We start from the raw sequence: 24331 nt of genomic DNA, 5'->3' as shown, positions 1-24331 counted from the left end.
GGAAATACGAGGAAGGCAGCTAGCTAGGCTCTGTCCAAATGTTGCTAAATCCACCTACCTGCACCTCTTAAGTTAACTAGTTATGTTATATCTTGTGTCTTATCCATACAAAAGTCAAAGTGTATCAATGGTAACTTGTTCTAAACCAGACCCACAATTTGTTGTTTTTACGTTGTTAATACATTTTTTTAGTAAGATGAGCCAATTTAGCCTACACCACCTTCATCTTTACTGTACAGATATGGGAGTGGTATCAATCTTCTCTTTTTACTGTCAGCAAGAAAGTGAAATAGTGTATTTCCCAAAATTTTCAAGTAATATTTTAATGACTACTCCTTTCTTAAACATCTAGCTCATATTTTAACACGTATCATTATCTTGCCATGTGTTAGTTCCTGTTAATTTTGGCCGCAGTCACTTCTGTTCAGCAAAAACCACCATGCCCGAAATGGAAAAGAGCACAGAACAAATTTTAGCTGCTTATTTTATGAATTTATTTCCAAATGTAAACTTCACTATTTCATGCATACAAGTTATGACAACATACATTATTCAACAATCTGTTATTTTTCATATTTGCATAGGACATGGTCACAATATATTGTCTAACATGTAAAAAATAATGCCATAAAAAGGTACAGCAGAGCAGCTAAGACCAGCACATTAAAAGTGTGTAGAATCCAAGGAACTGTACAACTGTAATACTTTGAATGTAGTGATTTTGGTTTGCTGAGAGAAAAAAAAAAATGACACCTGAAGGTTAGAGTGAGGTCATAGAAGAATGTACTGGCCATAGCTGAGTCGAGAGTTATTTACAGATTAGATTTTATCGGTGCTGAGAGGGAGAGCAGCACCATGGAGTCACTACAACAGGCAACTGATGGTGATGGGCAGAGGAGAAACACACAGAGGTATCAAGAGAGCAACATTACACTGAGGAGGTACATTGAGGACGAACAGGTACAGGAAACAGAACCAAAAGGCCCTTTGTAATCAAAGGGAGGTCACTGACAGCACTGTGTGCTGCATAACTTGGAACAGACAAATCCTTTAAGGGGCAATAAACGCTTGAGTAAAAGACTTCTGTCAGCACGCTTTTATACAGTAAAGAGCAAACTCCGCACAGTGTCAGTTCTGGCAGTCGAGCAAGACCACATGGTCAGTGAAGGGTACTGACAGATATGGTCTGCTAATCTGCCGTGCTGCATGTTCCTACTCACTCAGTCTCTTTTGTTTCTTGTCTTTTACTCATTCAGAATTTGTTTGCTCATATGATTTAATGGGTTTTGTTCATTCAAGTTATTTTAAAAAGTAAAAAAAAAAAGGTTGTTTATCTGAGATGTAGAAAAAGGTCCATATCAAGCACAACATCCATTGATCAACACTTAGAGCACGTAAAGTTGAACCCAGGGAGCCAGACTGGGTTGGGTTCAAAATTACTGCAACATTCATCTTTCCCTTCAAAGCCTTTGGTAACAATTCGTAACTGTGGAGCCTCTGATGGGCTGCGAGAACTCAAAGCTCCTTCTCACTGCTCAAATACCACTCTATCCTTTCATGGCTGTCTCTTAAACATTATCCCCACCTTTTAAAAAAGAGCCTCTGGCCTTTGTCATGAGGGAAGACATGTTCTGTATGTCCTTAACTTTAAAATATTGCATGTACGATGTTCATTCGAATTGGCTTAGCCTATACACAAAGAGCCTGCAGAGAAGAAAGGAGAGATTAAACCTGGGAAATGTTGACAATGAGAAACGTACCTTGTGCACAACTCACAACGTGTAAAACCTCACAGTCAAGACAGACTTCTATTCATAACCTACAAAAATGCATCGGGTCGATGTAAGCAGCACATTTATAGCAAATGCAATTTTCAATCCTTTGGAATGGTTGGGCGCCCATAATCATTAAGATTGTTTCTGTCAAAAAATACCTGTAATAAGCCATTATACATTGCTTGAGTATTGTACAGCAAAAAAAAAAAAAAAGGAAGAAAAAATTAAATAACAAAAACCAAATGAAAACAAAGCTACACAATCAAAATGTTTACAATAAGCAGAAAAGAAATATTTAACTTAGAACACTTGCATATCAAATATGCAGAGTTGCTTCATTAAATCCTGTACATAACATAAAAACATGTCACACTTTATAAAACTGTACAAGTTTGTTAAATGTCTGATAATAGCCAGTCTTTTTTTTTTTTTCCTTTTTTCCTCAACATTTGTATCATCTTGATGAAGTTACCATTATGGTTTTGGCACACAATTGCATCAATCATGCTTTTACATTGAGATCAGTCACGAAGAGTTCAGCTGAGATGGTCTCATCAGTGATATATCCATGTCAATAATATCAACTTTTTAAATAAGATTAATGTTAGTTCTTTACATACTAGGCAACAATCAATTCTCTTTAATGTATTTTTACAATTAGAAGAAAAAATATTAACTGGTACGCCGTTAGCATCTTGTAGAAACCTTGTAATTTACATTTTGTCATCGTTTAAAGTCCATTTTCTCTGACAGATGTCAACTCGTAATCGTACTGGGATTACAATCATAAAGTTGGATTAAAAAATGCTGAAAAGGAGTTTCATACCAATTTACAGTTGACATCATCCCTAACATAGTAAATATTTAAACCAAGACAAATATGTGGAGCTCAGTAGGGAAGGGATGGTTTAAATATTTTTTGTATCATAAAATAATAAAAAATATGGTTAAATTTTTTTTTTCCCGTAAAGATAACTTTTTGAAAGGATGTGCAGGACCCTGACAACATGGGATGATTATATAAAATGTAGCCCAGTGTTTTTGTTTTGTTTTTTGTTTTTTGTTTTTTTTTTTACAGAAAAAGTCTTTCTTTCTTTCCTTCTTCATTCAAGTAGGGACAAATAAAACCACCAGTTATTTGTGCTACTCATCAAGCAAACATAAGCTACATGATGGATGCTTTGAATCAGATATGAAGGTACAACATAAGTCAAATATCTCCAGAGGTATGATTTTCGAAAAATATACAAACTTAAACATTTTATATGAGACAAAAAAAGCAATAATAAAAATTATGACTACATTGCTAACTCACAATGCTGTGGTCTCTATTCTTATGGAAAAAACTTTCAAAAAGAATCGAAATAATAAAGAAAATAAGTCACTCCATCTGAAAATCGACGTACATAGAGGTCAGGAAGTTTCAACCCAAACGCTCTCCAAACAATCCTTTCATTTTCTGAGGACTTTTTGGATAACAGGCTAACCGCAGTAACCTGCATCCTGACATCAACAGAGTATTAAGTGTTTCTGATTAAAGGGGTGAGCCCCAGTTGACAGGGTTAAAATAATGTCATCTAAGCAAAAATGGTGCCTTTTTAACAGCCCAGACGAAAACAGTCAACCTTAATGCTTTGATAAATTCAAAAGAACTGCTGAAATGACCTGAAGACAATGGAAAATCTAGGAAAAAAACAAAAAAACAAAACATAAAACAAAAGAACAGACTATACACCTTTCTCCAGAGAGGTTAATAATTATTTGACAACAAAAGCAAGTACAGTAAAAATGGACATGTACAAAACTGTGTTCAATGGCCTTTTGTGTTGAATTATTCAAGTAGATTTGGTACAGTGAGAATAAAGGTTATGAGACACTCTGCCTGTGGAGGCCTATATGTCATTGCAGTCTGGATGGATGGATAGACTGGGATGTTTACACTGTCACAGTCAGTTTGTTTTCAGATGGTAGGAGCTTCCTGTCACCTACTGTACAGCAAGTCCACCGACACTAACGGTCAAAGGTCTTTAAAGGGGCATTTTGTTTCACTGAAAACAGCGTCCAGAGCGAGCGCCCAGTGCTTACTAAGGCGTCAGAGCAGGACTGTTGAATGTTATGAGGACATAATAGGCAGGAGCTGGGCCCGCACAGAGGCGTTCCTGTGTTTCCAGTGTGGTCGGACACTGACCAGCAGTGAGCACTAAGCACCCAGGAACAACACTGTGTGAGGCTGGCAGACATTTCTGTGCAGCAAAACTGATGTTACAACAAAATCCACAAACTGTCCCATATCTGCTTTTGCGGATGTCGACCCTGAGGTAAATGTGCAGATTATGGATTAAGAAGTGATTCATGAAACCTGCTTGAGGGTGAGCTACTGAGAATCTTTTTTTTTTTTTTTTGCAAGAGAAAGTTACACTACAAACCAAGTCAAAAATTGACTATAATAATAATAATAAAAAGCTATGGATAGATACCACAAAAAGCTGCTCAACAGCAATTTGAAGAAACTGTTTGTGAAAATCAAAGTTTTTTTTTCATAAATGGTAAAAGTAAAACCCTCTCAGTGCTTCTCTCACTGAGAGCTGCTGATCAGTGGCATTCAAAGTGTCATCTTGCAGCCTGGAAACTTACTTATCATCTTACAGAGGGTTGGGTTTTGTTTTGTTTTTTTTTTCCCCTAACATGTGGTGTTTTGAGGAAACTACTGCATTCGATCTAAATAAGGGATGTTTTCTTTCTGGAGGATGTGACAGAGCTGATTCTTCACAACTTTAAAGAGAGATGGCTGCTGTGGAGAACGAGGGACAAGGCCTGCCATTCATGAACTTACACCTGCCAGACCGCCTCAGAAACCCCCTCTGCGCTTTCAGGGCGAAGTTGTTAACATGCACATAGTGTGAAGCACGGGGACTGCGGGGCAAGAGGCGGACGACTTGGTCTGAAAGACGAACGCTAGCAACATGCAATTCACGATGACAGCAGTCTGAAGGGGTCTGACAGGACCACACTTGACATGGATGAAACTATTTCCAACCATAGTGCTGAAGCATTAAAAGAAAACGTAGGCATAACACAGACTGGCGGGGCTGCAGCAGTTTTGATAGTGGTGCCCGTTTCCATGGAAGGTTTACTGTGCCTTTTGCCTGACTTATTGAGGCATGTCTGTCTAGAAAACACAAGTCAGCTTTCTCACGGGGGGGACATCTGAGCTTCACAGGCAGGACAACGTGAGGCTGGTGAGCACTGCACTTTTGCTGATATGTTCATTTTGGTTCAGATGTTTTTACAACAGTTTAAAAGCCCTCCCACCCCCACCCCCTGGTTGCAAGAGAGAAGTTTGAAAGCAGCTGTTTGAGAGCTCTGGTTTATCGGTGTGAATTAGGAGCAACGTTTTCCTTGGCGTTGTGAAATCTGACTCTCCGGCAGGAGTAGAGTAGATTTTCTTCCCTGTGCTTAGGATGGAGTTGGGTACACATCCCACCCACACTGCCAACATCGTCTAGGTAGTGCTGTTGTTTGTACACTTCTCTTTCTACGTTTATCCTACAGGTTGGATCAACCCGCTAATTACAGACTTTTTCTTCCCCCCGCTCATGGTTCCTACAGTTGGGAGGGAGGAGGGGGAGCTGGGGAAGGAGAGGAGGATGAGGAGGAGGAGGAAGAGACGGGGGTGTCTGCGACTGGGTGTCTCCTCCTCTGTGCTGCTCAGCTCATGATAAACCTCTCCTATTTTATCAGGACCTGCCCTCTCTTGCCTGCCTATTGCAGATAGCTGCTTTGTTCACTCTGTGTCCTACCAGCCTGGCTCTGCCCAACACTCTGGCCTACATTTGACCCCACCCCTCTCGCCAAGTTAGGCAACCTTATGCAATTTGGCAGGCTTCGGAGAGGCCTCACCGCTCTCTGACGGGACAGGTAGAGCCAGATGGGTGAGGGAGGACTCCCTGGGAATGGCATGTTAACGCTCCTCCTGCGGGCTGTGAATAGCTTCTTGTGGGATGCAGCTGTTTCCTCCAGGGAGGCCACAAAAGGCAGAGCCAGGAGGAGGGAAGTGAGCAGGCTGTCTGGCTCTACCTGTGATACTGCCAACCACAAGCCCCAGGCCTGAATGAAGGGCGGCTTACAAGACCGAGTAGAAAGCTTTCTTTCACTCTTGTCTTTGGTACTTTTTCCTATGTGCTTGCGAGGGATAAACATTGTTTCAACTAAAGTCCCTTTGTGTCCATTTTGTGTGAAATACTGGCTGGTGATACAGCACTTTTATTTAAAGAAAAAGTATGAACAGCTGCTTTGAAACTTAACTGTCTCTATTTAAAGGTTCTAAAGTTTCTTCAACTGAGTATATTTATAAAAACGGTTCACCCAATATAATCCTGATCCTCCCACAGTGCAGATTTACGCAGTATAAACTGCACGCTGCTGTTTAATGGAATATATATTTAACCCAGTGTAATGGCAACTCAATATTAACATCACAATGGAGGAACAGATGTATTTTTTCTTTTCCGAGGTGGGGGTTTGGGAATCGATCTCTCAACACACAGCATTTACATTACACATGGATCCCCTGAACACATGGGAGAACTGAACATGAGTTGTTTGTACGATTGACCGTATGACCGTAGGGCTAGTTTCCTTGAACGTGAAAACTAACAGAAAACAACCAAAGAAAAAAAAAAAACAAAGAGTGCAAATTGTGTTGAGTGTAAGGCTGCTATATATGTACTGTATGTTTCTCTTCAGCGTGTTCATTCTTTCAAGCTAACAAGGCCATCCCTGAGAAGGGCGTAAAATTCAACCCCCGTTGAATTTCCGAGTAAAGTGATGAGTATATTGTGCAGTCAATGTGAGTACTGTTAAGTACTGTGGTATTACAGAAATAGCAACTGTCTTCAATCCTGAGGTGTGTGTGTGTGTACCCCTTCTCCTCACCTGTTCAAAAAAAAAAAACAGAAAAAAAAGCTAACAAAAGAATTTTTTTGATAAGACTTGTCAGGGTGTCTGGTTTTTTTTTTTTCATCCAAACCTTGTGTAGCTGACTGCGAATGTACATTGGACAACTAGCCATCATCAGAAGCTAAAAAAATACAGACATATGGTACAGAATGTAAATATTGCCATCTGGGAAAGGCATTACCTTCTTTTAGGATCACACAAGTAATTGCACTACAATAAGCAGTTATGTACAGTATGGTACACCACAGCAAGCGCAGGAATAGCAAAGGGGGGTTGCTGACAACTGTGCAACACAAGTGTTATGACGAAAAAACACAGGCCTCGCAGGTCGGAGGCGGAAAAGTGCGACTGGGTTTCAGTTTAAGGCGAGTTGGCTGGGCTGAGGGTGGGGCTGAGGGTGGGGCTGGAGGCATCCGAGCGGCTGTAGTCGCTGAGGGAGCTGGGACGTGTGGCGCTGCCGCCGCCGCTGCCGCCGTGAGGCCTCTTCAGCATACCGGGCTGGAAATCTGAGTGGCGCCGGGCGTGCTTCATCAGGTGGTCGCTACGCATGAAGCGCTTGTCGCAAAGCGGGCACCCGAACTTCTTCTCCCCCGTGTGGGTGCGGTAATGGCGGGCCAGCTCGTCGGAGCGGGCGAACTTCTTACTGCAGTCTGGCCAGGTACATGGGAAAGGCCGTTCTCCTGCCAAACAGAAAAAGGAAGGGGAGACGTCAGTGTATAATCACACAAAAAACAAAGGACAATAGCAGAACCATAGCAGTGTTTTAGCTCATTTAGTTTTTACCATTTGCTTTACATTACTGCTGACCATTTTCTGAATGTTTCTGCGTCATATCCCAGTGGTTTTTGCATATCTTAGCCCGTTTACCGGCGCTACAAATCATGATATCCCTAACATTAGGGCTGGCCGTTTTTCAAAGCACACTATGCTTTTTTCGCTCTGAACATGTTTTTCAGGCCTTCAGAGCAGCTGTTGTTTTCCACTGATTTCAGTCTGATATGAAAATCAACTTTCAAAGCTGTGAAAGGATGAGCACCATGATGGACATCCTGTCTCAAGCACATTTCAGGCCTTCATGTGCTAATTTTAACACTATACTTAAATGAATGGGAGCCAAGAGAGATTTAAAAAGGACAAAAAAAGTTGTTGTTGTTTTTTTTTTTTCAAACTGTTCTTGGAAGAATGGCGGGCAGGAATGTAAAGTACATGTGATTTGTATTAAATGGGCCAAAACATGCTAAATCCAATTTAAATGTTCAAGTTTTTAGTACTGTTTACAATGGAAATCAGTTATATAGATTAAGGCTCTCGAGAAGTACTGATAGTATCAGTGAGTGTAACATGAAACAAATGAAACTCACTGATGTGTTCTCAATTCTGGGGTCATAGTTAGAGTAGTGACTCATTAGAAGGTGTTTACAGGTTGACAAGTCATGAACGCTGCCATGCTCCTGCAAAACAAGACTGTGCTGTTTTCTGAATCATCAAGAAACAATGATCACAAGTAAACCGCTGGGTATGAAAGGTCAGTAAGGGGAGAGGTGTCAAAAACCATCCAAGATATCGTCAAAATATATATATTTTTAAATATATGCGACAGAAAGTCTGGTGAGCCGTGGGATTTGGGGTAAATCACCTAAAAATTGGCGCTGTACTGAAGGAGCAGACAGTTTAATTATCTAAGCTCCAGATGCTAATCACACTCACAATGGTTGCCCAGCCCATTTTCCAACATGCAACTATCTGTGACTCGGCACATGGGAAATTACACCCTTCCCCCTCCATCAGGCAATAAAAGTGGGCTTTGACACAAATATACTCAAAGCCAGATGGTACTATATATCTTGTGGTTTCCTTCCATTCTGATGTGGAAACAGTGTGCGCGGAGCCTAAACGCAGCGTTTGCGCTACATCCACTGGACGATATGTCTAATACTGTATTCTGTTTAGTTCCATTTCACTGAGTTTCTGCCCAACAATAGCTACATCCAGCAGTCTAATTTTTCCAGCGTGACCTTGCGGTGCTATAGCGAAGGGCTTGATGTATTCCTTTAATGTTATGTTTCTTTCCCAAGAATAAGAATAATTAATCATCACGTGTGAGCCTATGCCAAGGATCTGAGGTATGAAGAGGAATAGACGGTGGGATGCGTTAATGTTTATTGGTGGCATGACAAATGAGCGCATAACAACAGGCCTGCCAAATACTTTCTTTGTTCTGTGGTTTCCCTCAGGGCCACAATGGAAACAGCGCTGTTCAGCATCAAACGCTCATATGCTACCTGATGCCAGTGAGTCTCAAAAACAAGAACTCCGTGCACTACCAGTCTCAGTCCCCACCTACCCCCACCCCCCCTCCACTCCCCACAATACTGCATGGTTACAAAACATGCAGACAGACAGAGCAAGTCTAGACAGCCCGGTCTGTGTTCCTGCCTCTGACGCCTTACCTCAGCTCCAGACAAACTCCATCAGCCCTGCCCACTTCAGCTCCTGAGGGCTCATTCTGGGCTCAGTGTATGTAAACTCTGTAACAGACATATAGACATTTGCATATGCACACTGCACGCAGCCACGTCTCCTTTTTACAGTTGCCACCCTCCTGCTAGAGTTAACACACAAGGAAAACACATCCATCTGTCTGGCATGAAGTTAGACTTACAATTCACAATAGTTTGACCCTGTTTATACATCCTGGATTACACCCTCCTTGAAGAGCTCTGCAGAGCTCCAGCAGAAAAGGGAGGCGGCATAACTTTTAAGGCTCTAATCTCTTTGAAGAGACTCCTGATAGTCTGATTCCATACCTTATTAGCAAGGGAGGCAGCCCGTGCTGTCACCTGGCACTGCAAAATGAGTTATTGGCTAAAAAAGAAGAGCTAAGCTCTGCAGGCTGCTTAAGGCTCAATAACCAGCGTAACGGATCCAGCAACATTAATATTTAACCAGACACCAGAGAGCTAGGCTGAGATATCCAGTCTAACTGCCCTGATACAGTAATGCAGTCATAGTGGAAGCATCAGGTATCCAACAGCAACTCACCGAGGCGCATCAAATTATTTAGAGCTCTGTGACTTCTTTGAAAATGCTGCATTAACTGATACACTGCCCATTTTCACCTCACGCTAAACTGCTTCAGGCATTCAGGTCAGACAATATGAATATGCATTAAAATCCTGCTGCTCTAATGTCAGCCTTGTGCATTTCACTTGCATAAACTGAAAACATGCAATGCTCCAGTTAATTGCTGTGCTCGTTTCATAACACCAGGAGTGGGAGGTTAAAGGAGCAGGACCCTCTGATCCTGGACAGAAACAGTGATAGGGGCTGTTACCCTGTCGTGGCAGGAGGGTGTCACTCTCCTAGATATTTCAATAGACTGCAGCTATTACTCAGCATCTCTGTTAAAAAAAAAAAAAAGAATGCGGCGAGCTACTCCCCTTACCCTGCTGCTCTTCCCATCTAGTTCCAGTGTTGTCACAGCAGGGCACCGTGGCGACCGTGACGCCAAGGCCCCCGCCGACTGGTTATCCCATTTCTGGCACAGAGCCACGTCCAGGGTGCGGTTTGTCTTTCTCAGAATGTGTCAGTTGCAGAGGGGCGAAGAGGAGGGGGCGTGGGGGACTGGAGGGGTGGTGATGGTGGTGGAAGCTTTTCCCTAACGAACACAGTGACCCACTTACCCGTAAAGTGAGTTACATCATGCACACAAACTGTACCTCTGCTAAGCACTAGTGTCCCCCCTCCAAGGCGATGCGATTATGTCACAGGTACTTTTGTTATATAACTGTTCTCTCCAAGGCCACTGGGTCAGTAAATAAACAGCTCATCTCTGCTCCTCTCTCCCTCCATCCTCCTCTCATTCATATCTAAGAAGTTCGGCTCCTCGGATTCTGCAGAAATGGCTAAGAGAAATGGAATCTGTCTCCCCGGTGTAAGGGATGCTGCCTGCGAAAGGCAAGATCAAATCTCTTATTTGACGTGAGCAACAGCACAGGGAAACTCAACTCGGTCACCTGCTCCGACAACAGCTACCAGCATTTTCAAACGAGAGCAGATAACATTCCTGGTGTGTCCTCAGGCGTGGGCCAAACTCACACAGTGTACAGCTGAAACCTCTGTGTGAGCCTGCATTAAGAGAGCTGGAGTAAATAGCTCTGCAGGGTGAGAAGAGGGGGGAAAAAAGACCTGCTCCTGTGGATACATCACAGATCACCTTGAAGTTAACTTTGTTCTGCCTGCACAGTGAGAACCAGAACAGGAAATATCTTTAACAGAGCTCAGAACAAAAACGAGGTGCACACAGAAACCTGCACAGACTTTTACAAGCTGCACAGCTAGACAAAGGGAAAGTAAGACCAGAGTCAGACTGTAGATCACAGCTCATTAGAGTTGGAGCTACCTCACTTCAGCGCTAGCTTAGTGGCACAGCCAGCTTGGCAACATGAAATCAGAGGGACACCGCTAACTCCAGTGGCAGGGCTCAGCACAATCCTGTAATTTGGTCGCATGTTTACAACAGACTATGACCTGTAACCAACCAGGAGCTGGCTACTCTGCCAGGAGACAACCATTCATGGGATTTTGGGTAATGCTAAAATGACTGCATAGTCCCTCATCAGCATAAACCACTGGAGCAGACAGGGTTAACCCAACCGTGCCCAGCCTCTGCCTCCACACGCACTATCACATGCCAAGATGACATAAACACAAACATATGTGTGCAGAACAATAAATATACATTAAGGCTTTTGCAGCTCCTCTCCTCATTGTTCACAGAGCCGTATATGCAGGCTTTGCTCGTGCAAAAATAACAACAAAGGCTCACAAAGTTCTGCGGTCTGTAGAAAAGGGAGGGGAAAAAAAGAGAAACTGCTTGATTTGAAACACATCTGAGATCAGAACAACTGTTTACGTGGCTGTTTGTCTATGAAAAATTAACTCAGCGGGAGAGGAGTCGAATTACCAAGACATTCAGTCAGTCAAAACATGTTTTCTCAAAAGCTCCATTCAGGGTTCGCTGCAAACAAGAATAAGTCGTCTCTGCAGGGGCAACAATGGACCCTTGGGTGGGTCAGGTGCTGGTGATGAGGACCGGCTCAAGCTTGTCGGGAGAAAGCTCTGAAAAACAGGGAGCATTTGATCTATTATCATCTTTTGTCTTTATTGAGAAGGACCTTGCTTTGCTGTTGAATAGCCCTGTCTCCCCTTGTGGGCCTATAGCTGTCAGGTCGTGAACAATAGCAGAAGCCTCGCTCCCAGCAGGAGAGGCACTCCTGTAATGCATTTCAATCAGACGGGCTGCGCGTACTAACCGTAACTCACTCCCCTTGGTCTGCGCTGCGCAGGGCTATTGACATTCACCTAAAGACGTGCAGCGGGGTTGAGTGTGACTGGTCTGATTCCTGCACACACTTATCCATACATTGCTTCAACCCCCTTAACTCTTTAAGGGAAAGGCCTGCATTGACTAGCTCATTACATTTGCCTCAATTAGTTAGAGTGGGCACTCTCTTTCAGCCTTGAGTGAATGCTAAAACAACCTGCAGCCTTGATGCGTTGCAGACAGTCTCCTTATCTTTTTAAACCCTGGTTAACTAAGGACATGCAAACAGCTGCAGCTATTAATGGGTGTTTACAGTTGGTCTGTATAAGCAGGTGGGAGCAGGGATGCCCCATCATCCGTGACTCTTACTCGTACAATACAATGCCAGCTCATTCCACTGATGGAGTCTGACACTATAGCTCATACAAGATAGACCCAGCGCCAAACAAAGAGCCATAGCCCTTGCTAGATCCTGAGAGGCCTCACCACACTGCGATAAGAGGAGATACAGGCTGGAGACAGCGCCAGCTGTCCCAGTGTTATACCTGATACTCTGGTTGGTGAGTGGGAGAGAAATATTTTCATGTCTCACGGGGAAACGATCATACCCCCCACCCCACACCCCCACCCCCCAAGACTGAACAAAATACTCCTCATTTTGTGCCAGGGGCCACACCCCAGTGTGTCGTGGTCTGCCACAGTCTGATTTATCACGCAGAGAAAGGGGACACACCTTACATACCGTAGGGAACATAAACAGCCCAGCTAGAGACAAAACACTCCCTCTGACATTAGCTCCACAGCAAATTTTCCTCTCTTACTCTAGCTGTGCTGAACACAACACAGTGGACACAGGAGGAGTCCAACTCTCAGATGGGACCCTGCAAGTGCCAGGCTGACAGGGTGTTCTCCGCTACAGAGGTCACAGCCCTTCAAACGTTAATCAGATTAGCTGCACATGCAGCTGAATAAATGACCTACATCAATGGAGGGCATTGACAGTGAATATCCCGGTATCTAACCCCACCCCCACCCTGCCGCACTGTATATCCTACGTCTTTGTACTGCAGAACCCTCCCTCGCATGCGAGATGTGGTTGGCGGTTTCAGAACAGCAGAGGTGAAAAATGCACAGTGTTCCACAGGTCTGTATCCCTCTCTTCCTGCCGCTGGTAATCAACACCACGCCACAAGCCGTGGCCGGGGCTTGGCCTCACAACACAACACGCTTCAGCACCTATTTTGCTTTGCAGGCCAGGAGAAGGGTGGGAGGGGCTGGCGGGGGAATAGACAGAGTAGCTTTTATAGTAGTACTCCAGAGCTAGCTAAAGAATACATGAGCCCTGTGGGCCATTGAAAGCAGCACAGCCAGGGAACTGCCTGACAGGGGCCTTTCAGTATTATGAGCCTCCACCATGCATACTTGGCTGTTTAATCACAGTTAAATCAGGTTTGCATTCCAACATCATTAAGAAACTACTCTACAGTCGGCTTTACGTGTCCACATGTAGGGTGGCATATGGACAGCGTGTGCACCAGAGCACGCCTTGGTCATGTCTTTCAGGAAGCAGCAACACTGCAACAAAGGATTAGAACAGGCAAGATGGTGGCTCCACTGTGGTTTTATTTACATCCCGAGGATCAAGCAGATTTAACTAATACCTTGTTTCCACTGGATATATACTGAACTGCTAAATATGGCCCAGCCAGATTTCATTCACAGTGTCTTAGAGCAAGAGAAAACACTAAAATCTGTGAATCTGTAAATTTAATAGAAGTCCAAGAGTCGATAGACGTGCTATGGGCTCATGCACACTGGTGCTTTGAGCTAAACTTACACCAGCTAACATGCTCACATTGACAATACTAATATGCTTACATGATAATATGTAGGCCATGTTAACCATCTTAGCTTACTGTGTTAGCATGCTAATATTAGCTAGTTACCACAAAAAACAATGTGCAGTTGAGGTTGATTAGTGTTTGGTTGTAAATGAGACATTGCACTTCAGTCAGTTGAGTCAGATGATCACCAGTCATTCAGCATTTATTCGTATTGTCTATGCAAAACGTCCTGGCAATGCATCCTATAGTTGTTAAGATATTTCAGTCTAGACTAAAGTGGCGGACTGCCCGACACACTGCTAGCATGGCTAAAAACATATAACTTGTAGCATCACCAGAATGGGGACAAATGGAAACTGTTAAGCATCTCCTGGCTGAGGACTCGTCATTTCATTACACGTCAGGAGAAATATGGCTCAGCTGGGAGGGATGGTGGAAATCCTGCAGTGTGGCAGGTAGACAGACTAACCTCTTGTGCCCCAGAAGGGCATTTTTTTTTTTTTTTTTTTTTTTGCATTTCCCTGTGCCAAGGTCAGGCTCAAGTAAGAGCAGGAAAACCCCATCTCCACCCTGCTACCTCATCATTGCCACCAGCCACACAGGAACACAGTACACTCTGTGTAGCAGTGCAGCCAAATATAAAACCACTGGCAGAGATGCAGTATATATAATCAGAGACTCCTGCCTCTTTTTTTCCATCTGGAATTTGGGATAATTTCACATTTAAAAAAGTGTCATTAACCACAGTTATTTGCCCGAAAATAGAAAGCATGCATGAATAACTGGGTCTGCATGGCAGTGGAACTGTGCTGCCAGGTGGTGCCACTTATTTTTTAGGACAGACAGTAAAGGGCTTTACAGCCATCTCTCGGTATTAGAGGTACCCCCAGCATAACACAAAAGAGGCCCAGACAAAACCTCAAACCAACTGTAAAATATGTCATTATGTTCTTTGTCTTTGAGAAATATTGACCCTGTTCCTCCTGGTTATTCAAATAGTTTTCGAATAGGTCTCACACACTGACAAGACCAGCCTTTTGTGAGGCCCAGCTGTGGGGGGCACAGAAGGCCCGGGCTGTTCTTTCTGAGGAAGACATGACTTGTAATGAGCTTGTCAGGGGCCATCTCTCCTTTGGAGATGGCAGTCTGCATGACATGACCAAAGCAGAGTAATGAGGCTTCACAGAGAACACCGTGTACTCCATGACCGCATGAAGACACCTCTTGGGGAAAGTGGGCCTTCATCGTTAAGAGTCCGTTGAGCTCTTAAGAGAAAGAATTTTTAAAAAATGAATGAATGAAAAGAGACCAGTTGGTGCTGAGGAAATCCCTCAGAGAGAATCAGGGGCAGTTTTGCCTTTATGGCCTTCATTTTGTTCTGTTTGACTATAAAACTGGGTTCATCTGTAGCATTACAACTGCGCTTTCCATACTGCAGAATAAGTATATGTCGGAGAAAAGCCCCACCTCCCACACCAGGAGATCAGACAAAAGCTGTCTGGTAACCTTAGACCCCTAAACTGCTGAGGATTCCTTGCCATCAAATTCAGTGCGGCATAATGAGCGATTTAAATTCAGCGTGTACTCCCACGTCTGCTGCATCCTGGTGTCCCTCTCACAGTGTGTTGGAAGAGACAAACTGTGTTTGACAAGAAACCTAAAATGAAACCACTTAGTCTCCACTGCAGAAACTCTTAACCAGGAACTTTTTAATACTTTTAAAGAGGTACATTTTCCCAGTTACTGTTGATAATCCACAGCACTTCCTGCTTGTAAACGATCCTGACGACATTATTTCCTGAAAAACACATTGCTACTGAGGTTTTCAAGTGTAATATTTAAATGCTTTGAGCACTGCAGATGAACTTTTATTCCCCTGTGCTGCATTGGAGTAACATCAAAAGTCTCAACAGAAGAGTTCTCACATCCTAGCCAAGAATAAACCTGAAACTATGATTATAGCTGAGGTCATCTGTTATTTAGACTCACCCTTTTGTATCACCCAGTACACAATATACAAATACTTAACAAATGGTGATATCCCAATTGCTTAACAAAAATAATAATGTCAATAAACATCATAACATAAACTAAAGTATAATTTCTACATGGTTCAAAATACATGATGATGCCTCTTCTAAGACATTACTGCAGGGTGAAGTTCATTTTCAGTTTGTAATGGGATTGATTTTTTTATGTACTGTAGACATTGCATAAGAAATACAATGTAGCTCAGGTTTCAGCTCCTCTTACATACTGACAAATCACACACACACACACACACACAAGGATTGCAAAAGCTGGGATAATGAGGCTTTGGGCGTTAGAGAAGTCAAGTAAGGACGCCTTGTCCCTAGCTCTTTGTTTAGTGTCTAAAACAGTGTTTCCCCCCTCAATTAGATAGCGGTGTTTGGCTGGGACTGACTGGGCTGGAATCCATTCTCTCTTGACTCTGCTAGTAGAGACTGAAGGGAAGCACACAGCCAGAGTCTGGCTCTATGAAAGCACTGCAAGGTTGGCTGAGGCAGCCCGGCTGAACTCAGATGACCCACATTCTGAGACCATCCAATCAAGTAAGCCAAAAGAGTCATTATTATCAGAATTTATGGGACACAAACCAATCATGAGGCCAGATGCCGGAGTATATCCAAACAGAAAGGCAGGCGAAAGGAAACGCTTAATAGGCAAAGAGACAAGGGCAGGGCTAATACGGAGCAATAAAACTGCACTAAAAACACATGGTTGGGGCTGAAGGGAAGCACACTGTGTGCTGGAGGGCTGGCACACTGAGAGCGCTGCTGCAAGGCTGGCTGAGGCAAGGCAGCTGAACTGAGATGACTCACGTTTCACGACTACCCAATCAAACGAGAAGAAACCGTCCTCATTATCAGAAATTATAGGACACAAACCAATCACGACTCCAGACACAGGAGCATATCCCAAAAGAAAGGAAAGGCTTAATAAGCAAAGAGACAATGGCAGGGCGGATAGACAGTGATATAAACAACGCTGTGCAGGAGACACAGGCATTTATTATTCCTATTCTGGACCCCTGCTCTATGTACATACATACAGTCAAATCAGTGCTTCATTCTCTTCGTTTGCTCTTTGTGACAAACGCTGATTATACACCACAGCTCTCAGCACCAAGCTGCAACTGAGGAGTAAAAACACAACAACACCGGTACAGGATTACCAAGAAAAAACACCATATGGCAGGATCTGTAGTGTCTTCTTATAGTGTGTACTTGCAGTTTTAAAGTTATGCCTTGTTATTTCACTGGCATGTGGCCTCCATATGAAATTCCTTCGAAAGGATAATAAATCTAGAGATATAAGGACACAAACCAGTCACAAAGCCAGAGAGAAGGAGTGTATCGCAGCAGAGAGGCAGGCAAAAAGAAAATCTTTATGAACAATAAGACATGAATTTAGCCCTGGAAAAGGGGTCGCAGATGTTTAATATTTGAGAATTGTGCAAACAAAAAGGGGAGGTGGGTGTTGTGAAGATGGCGCCCCACATATTTTAGAATAGTTTGTGTTGAATTGGGCATTTTTCTTGCACATATTTCTACAGAATCCATCAAACTCAGATATGTGTCAAGTTCATACAGGGGATCTTTCTTTTCATAGATGATCCAGAGAGGTTTGTTTTGTTTCTGGTCTGTCAGGCTGACGTGTGTGTGTGTGTGTGTGTGTGTGTGAAGAATGGAAGATAGCGGTGGAAAGAGGAGGTGGAGAAGTGTGCGAGCTGCAGTCTGTACAGAGCAGAGGGAAGGAGATGGCTCCTCAGTCGAGGCTCAGCTAGCTGAGTCTGTTGCTGGCCAGATCAGCTGGCAGTCTGTCTAGTGGGGGTGTGGCACATCACAACAAAGGGCTCTGGGCAGACAGACGAACTACTGCACCGCTCTTATCAAAAACAAAAACCTCCATTTGAGTTGATCTACATCTTTCTTTCTTCCTTTCTTTTTCTTTAAACCCTCCCCATCTCAGTTAGCCTACCCTGCGGAATGCAAAGCGCAAATAACGGAGGTGTACGGGTCCTTCAGGAAGGTCATAGTACTGCTGATGGTGGAGCGCATTTGATAGCCTCTCTGCAGTGTGACGGTACACTTACAAGTCTGCTGGATTGATCTTGAAAACTTTTTTTTGTTGTTGTTCTTGTTGCATGTCCACATCAGTGCTCACTTGGGGGTTTATTCTGCGCTGCCGTCGAAGGATTTTTTTTTTTTTTTGTATTTTTTTTTCTTCGCGTTGCCATGACACAAACCAAAGTTTACTTTAATCAGTGTGTGCGCAGAAAAACAGGGGTGGGGGGTGGGGTGGGGGGTGGAAATCTGATCTGTGTGATTTGTTTCTGCATTTGCCACTGCAGTTTCGGTTTGTACACACTGTCCAAAGCAGGGGGTGGGGGGTGGGGGGTGAGGTTGCTAGAGGAAAGCCGTGACAAAGCTCGGGGACTTGAGTGGGAGTGGCACTATTTTCGACTCCCCTCCCTCCCTCACTCTATAACCCCACCACCACCACCACCACCCGCCCCCTCCCTGCCTGAAATTAAAAGGACATTTCGCAAAGTTCATACAACTTAATGGGAACAATGCAATTATTAAACTATGAATCAAATCTGCGCGCTCTCTCTCTCTGTGTGTGTGTGTGTGTGTCTGTCTGTGTGCGTGCCGACTGTTTCCATTTAGGGTGGATCCGCGGATATTTACACATATGACTCGGTGAAACGCAGCGAGTCAGTCACCCTCCTCTGCACATATATCGCTCTGAATGTAAGAGAAACCACACTTTTTTTTTAAAAATCAGTATTCTCACTTTTAATAATCCCATCCGTTCTCATGTGTACGTGTATGCATAAGCGAAGGGGTTGAACCGCGATAAGTCACAGCAACAAAACATTTGCACATCCAATGAAACTGACCTGTGTGTGTCCTTAGATGAGCTTTGAGGTGGGATGATTTGCCATAAACTTTTTCACAACCTGAATAGTGGCATTTGTGCTTTTTCTGAGGCGACTCTTGCTCAGTCCGACCTCTCGATCTTTTGCCTCTTTGTTTGAGCGAAGGATCGGAGATGGTGGTAGGTGTGGCAGAGTTTCCATCCTCTCTGCTGAGGTTCGGCGTGCTCTCATCCTTTATTTTTGCCTGCTCGGCAACATTGTTGGGAGTCTGCTGGTTAAAATCCGCCAGAATCCGCGCCACGACGAAAAGCGAGGAGTTGTCTTTCACCAGGGGCTCTTTCATTTCCTCCCCGTTCTTGGAGGAGGACGGGATCTCTGGTTTAATCTCCCTATTCCCTTTAGGAGCGTGAACAATTGCACGACTGGACATAGAAACAAGGCACTCTGCTGCAAAGTGATCCATTTTGTCTTTGAAACAGCCCCCTCTGCTTCTTAATGACATTCAAAAAGAAAAAGAAAAAGAAAAGAAAAGAAAAAAAATGATGGCGTGTGAAAAACAAAAAGTACTTGTTCCGTGGTTCCCTTTGTGTAGTGGTGAGGAGAAGAAGGAGGTCGTTCTCATCAGAGAGAAGTGACTTTAGGATGTTACCCGGCTTTCCAATATCATCAACATCCTGTGAGAGAGAAACGCCTCGGACCAAAAAAAAAAAATGCAGACAAGCCCCCTCAGAGAGAGAGAGAGAGAGAGAGAAAGCGAGAGAGGAGAAAAACACGAGAAACCCAGAGTCTTTGTTTTAGTGCAACGGCGCTGGTAATAGGAACTCTAGAAACTTGGATGTGTTAACTCCCATCGCGGCTTCAAACACTCTCCAGCATAGTGAGCGTGTCTCCTGAGCGCCTGGTTCCTGCTGGTTGTATCCATGCTGGGGGCGTGTCGACCGGCAGCGCTCGGTGAACATCGTCAGAGCAGCCGCTCATTCATTGGGCACCGCGTGTCCCCAAATGCACCCGAAACGATACGAGTTTGCTTGGAAGTTTCACCACAGGTTGCCCCCGCGCATTCAGATGATGTATCCTCACGGAGGGTGACACGGTTTATGCATTGCGGAGACCTTTAGGAAGAACTCGTGCAATAAAATGCAGATTTTTTTTTTTTTTAAAAAGGTGGGTGGGATGGATTATTCTGCAGTGTCCTGTCCGAGCCTGCAAGCATACACTGACATATAAATGTATTGGATATGATTGATTAGGGATCCAAGTAACAATAGTTTTAATATTATTCTGCTGATTTATCGATGAGAAAATAGTGAAAAATGTCATCTGTTGTACACAGAGTCCAAACTGTTATCCTCAAACTGCCACCAAAAAACAAAATATGTAATTTACAGAGCAAACCCTCACACTGGAAAACAAAAAAACAGAAAATTCTATATATGATAATAAAAATGGCTGCAGGTTAATTCTCTGATACATGAATTGATTATCTAAAAATATACAGATATTAGTTGATGCAAACTCCTATTAAATAGAGCAATTTCCTCTTTATACCCTGAATGTGCAACAATTTTTGCCATGTAGTAACCTGATGCCACTGACTTCCCCCTGACTGTTCACATATACAAATAGCCAATCACAAATGAGGAAACAATAAAAGAAAAAGCACACAAGTCACAGAGGAACATTCAGGCCCGGCAAAGTTGTCTAGTCTGCAAAATGGGCTGCGGTTCATTGTCAACAAAGATGTCCCTGATACTTTGAATATTACTGTGTCACCTTCTTGGCTCTGGGGCCTCTGGCCAGCGAGACAGTGCAACCGGCAGTGAGCTCAACTACTTCCAACTGCCAAATTATTGGTTTAGCCCTGCTGAGATTCCACACAGGGAAAATAATTCTTCTTCGCAGCCTCTCAGAGACTTTTAATTACATTCTAGTCAAAGAAGGGATAGTGGTGTAAACATGACTGGCAATAATTGCTACAGTTGTTCAAATTCCTGTCTAACCTGTTAATTAAACCCTCTACCTTTTTAGTGGATTGCAGTCTCACTGGAGTGCACTGTTAGCTATGTGCAGCATGATTATTTTGAACATGAGTGCACATTTAAAGGCAGAAATGGAAAAGCTGTAGCTTTGCAGACTCCAAAATGGCACCCAGGCGTCGACGTGTGTCACGATTATGGTCTGTTTTCAAGTGTAATACTCTGCTACATGTAACACCAACAGCTTGTGCACTTTTTGGAAGATGGCGGCTGACTTTCAGCAAACTAGCAATTTACCTCAAAACCCTCCTCTGAGCAGCTCTGTGGTCTCTGCCAGCTGAAATCCAGCCAGCCTCCACAGGCAGTGTCTTCTTCAATTTATCCTCAGGCAAGAGACAAGTGACACCATTGAGGGGAGGATAGAGTCAAGATACTGAGCTGAGCGATATGAAGGTTCTGTCATCATTAGACAGCAATTTATTTCATGGTGTTAGGTTTACAGCTAGACATATTTCCACAGACCTGGAACTAAATCCAAAAAAGTCAATTTTTCATTAGTTTTCAATTTCCAAACACAGACATGCTGAAAATAGCGTGTCACCAGTTACAAAGTCCTGGCAGAAAACAAACCAGCTGATGCTATTGATTAACAGCAAGGACACACTTGAATGTCCCTGTTAACCTCATGCACCCAAATTAACCCGGCTGTTTATATCAAAGATATATTTCAGGATACATTTATCTCAGATTAGAAACAAAAAAAAATCTGCTTTGTACATAATGTTCTCAGCGATCATCGTCTGCTACACTGCAGCTTTTTCATCTCTCATTTATCCAGCTCGGAGCCCAATTAGCAAAAAAACAGTTGATTTAAACACATTTATTAAGAATAAGAATAAACACACACTCCACTGATACAGGATTAGACCTGCCTCCCTGCAGCAGCTGATGCTCTCCTGTGAGAATGAATGCACACTTTCAGCACTGTGCACAAAAGCCCACACTAGAAAGTTCCCAGTGTTCAGTGTGAGCAAGGCGATGTGGCATTCAGAAGGCCATCTGGCTGTATTATTTTACATATTCTTTCACCACAAAAACATGGTGTTCTTGTGTTTCATGTGGCGCTTTTGCGATCTATTCTAACAAGAGTACGTCAAGAGGGTTTAGTTCCTCTTTCACAGGGTTATTTCCCAGAGCTGTGCAGAAACTGCAAGTGTTTATCAATTCCCACTGGGTGTCGAGCACAAGAAGGCCAAAAGAGGCAGTGAGGAAATCAGCTGCAGCTTATACAACTGAATCTCTACAAAGGTAACACCCAGCAGTTGAAGTGATTTTTTTATTTTATTTTATTTTTTTAAATCTCACTCAGAGGGAAACAGTGAAACGTCTCTCTCTGTAGCTGCAGCAATCTGATGATTCAAGAGACCTTTTGTACATTCCCAAATCCCAGCACCAAGCCTCCTCCTCCACCCTCCACCCCAGTGGACAGTGTCCAAACAGCACACTGTCTGGCACTGGCATAAAGTTCTCAGGCAGGAACAGCGATTTGATTGGCCTCTTCACTTCTGTTTGTAATGGGAGAGATCCTCTTTAAGCCTGACCAATAACAATCTGGCTGGCCTGTTATGTCGAGGCCTCTCAAGGCAGAGTAAAAAAAGAAAAAGAAAAAACAAAGAGCTGTAAAAGCTATGAAACACCACAAGTGGATAAAGATTGATGAGTTTTCTCTTCTCTGCAGCAGGAGGTGATGTTCAGTGGAAGGTCACAGACCTTTGGCTTATGACCCCAAAGTTTAGCTAAAACATTGTGTTGGACACAGAGCTGTCATTAATTCTAGGCAGACAGGCATGTTGTTGATTTTTCAGTTTGGACTTCCTTTCTCATTCATAACTAAAACCTTGTTTGAGTTATGGAAAGTTAAAAAATAACTTAATTTAGTCTCGATAAGACTACAGCCGTGCCAGCAGTTCTGTGAGGCTTTGAGCTACATGCTCACATCAGCATGCTACCATGCTCACGATGACAGTGTTAACATGCTGACGTTTAGCAGGTACAATGTTTTGTTCTCAAGCTTAGTTTGGTGTGTTAGCATGCTAACACATGCTAATTAGCCCTTAACAAAAGCTTAGCTTGATAGGAATGTCTTCAGTTTTGCAGGTAGCCTATTTGGACATAAACCAAAGCACTGGACAAAATAAAATTTCTTGATGAAAAGTTAAAGGATTACTGATAGCACAGCTTCAAAAAGTCCCTCTAATGTTGTATTTTCCATTAAACTTTTCTGGTAAATCTGATCAATTTATTCCCCTCCAGATTTCCTTAAATTCAGTGGTAAAGTTGCAAGGGCACTCCAACTTGTCAAACTTCCCTGAAACGAAAGTGAGCCAGTTCTTATCAGAACAGAAAAAAGTAATAAAGCACTCAACAGTGTTCTATAGTGGAGTCAGTCTTTCTGGAAATGTCACATGTCTTATCTATTATTGACTCATAAGAGAATAAATACAGATAACTTAGAGACACTAATTCACTGATTAAAATTAGCTTAAAGTTGTTTCAGTGGCGAGAGTTGATGCAGAACATAAGGTGCTACAGTGTGGGTAACATGCTGTCTCTCTTTGTTGTTCTACAAAGCTTACTCATCCTTAGTGACACACCAGCAGTTGGGCTTTGTGACTAATGATGACAAACTCTGCAATTTCACCTGTATAGAAGAAACGAGGATTAGTCAGACAGAAGATGGTGTATAGGTGTTAAAGAGTAAACATGATCATGTCAATCAATAGCAGCTACTGCCCACTTTCTGAGTCTGTCTACAACAATGAACCACATGTGCTGGTGTTTAAATGAGCCACAGATAAAATATTGTTCCTTTGACTGAAGAGAACACCAGATTATGTGTGCATGTATGAATGCAGTAATTACACCTGACATGAGTCAGTCAGGTGTAGCTGAGACGAGTAAACAAGTCCAAACCACGTGTTACTGTAACAAAGTGTGACTTGCCTGCTGTGCAGGATATACTGGTTACAGTGTTACTGGGTCCTTATCATCAAGACTCTACTGTCATAACATTACCTTTAGACACACAGAGTGCAAACAGCAAGGTGAACAAAGGCTAATGGCTGTTCAGGACAACAGTGAAAGCCAAATAATTACTTGGCACTTGGTACAAATAAGATCACATGTCCCTGATCATTTTCCATGCTATTCTCAAAAATCATTGTTTTATTCAGACAGGATTCAGAATCAGATCTCTCACTGAAGAGAGTACACTGCATTATGCCCTGGACATCTGGCTTGAGTCCTACCATACAAAAAAGTGTTTGTCAACTTGTTCTCAAGTTTTCTTTGGCAATTTCTGAAAGTCTGACATTTTGGGAAATACATTTATTGCCTTTCTTTTTGTGAATTCAGTGAGAAGATCACCACAAATCTTACATCTATATGGTAAATATAGCACCACAGTTGGGAGCCAGTTGGCTTAGTTTAGCAACCTCACTGTGATGACAGGACTCCAAGAAATCACTGCACTCAGCCAAGAAGTA

General features: G+C 43.1%; 1 protein-coding gene across 1 annotated transcript; it reads right to left on the bottom strand.

Annotated features, from left to right (window-relative positions):
* Positions 1–470: 470 nt before the first annotated feature.
* klf13 (Kruppel-like factor 13) lies at positions 471–19967 on the bottom strand. Its single transcript, XM_018680672.2, has 2 exons — positions 18832–19967; positions 471–7414 (listed from the first exon to the last, which is right to left on the bottom strand). The coding sequence occupies exons 1-2, from the start codon at positions 19310–19312 to the stop codon at positions 7095–7097; spliced, it is 801 nt and encodes a 266-aa protein (XP_018536188.1). The 5' UTR covers positions 19313–19967; the 3' UTR covers positions 471–7094.
* Between the last annotated feature and the right edge of the window lie 4364 nt (positions 19968–24331).

This window comes from Lates calcarifer, linkage group LG10 (assembly GCF_001640805.2).
Source record: "Lates calcarifer isolate ASB-BC8 linkage group LG10, TLL_Latcal_v3, whole genome shotgun sequence".
Lineage (NCBI taxonomy): Eukaryota > Metazoa > Chordata > Actinopteri > Centropomidae > Lates > Lates calcarifer.
This window is presented reverse-complemented; position numbering and strand designations above follow the sequence as displayed.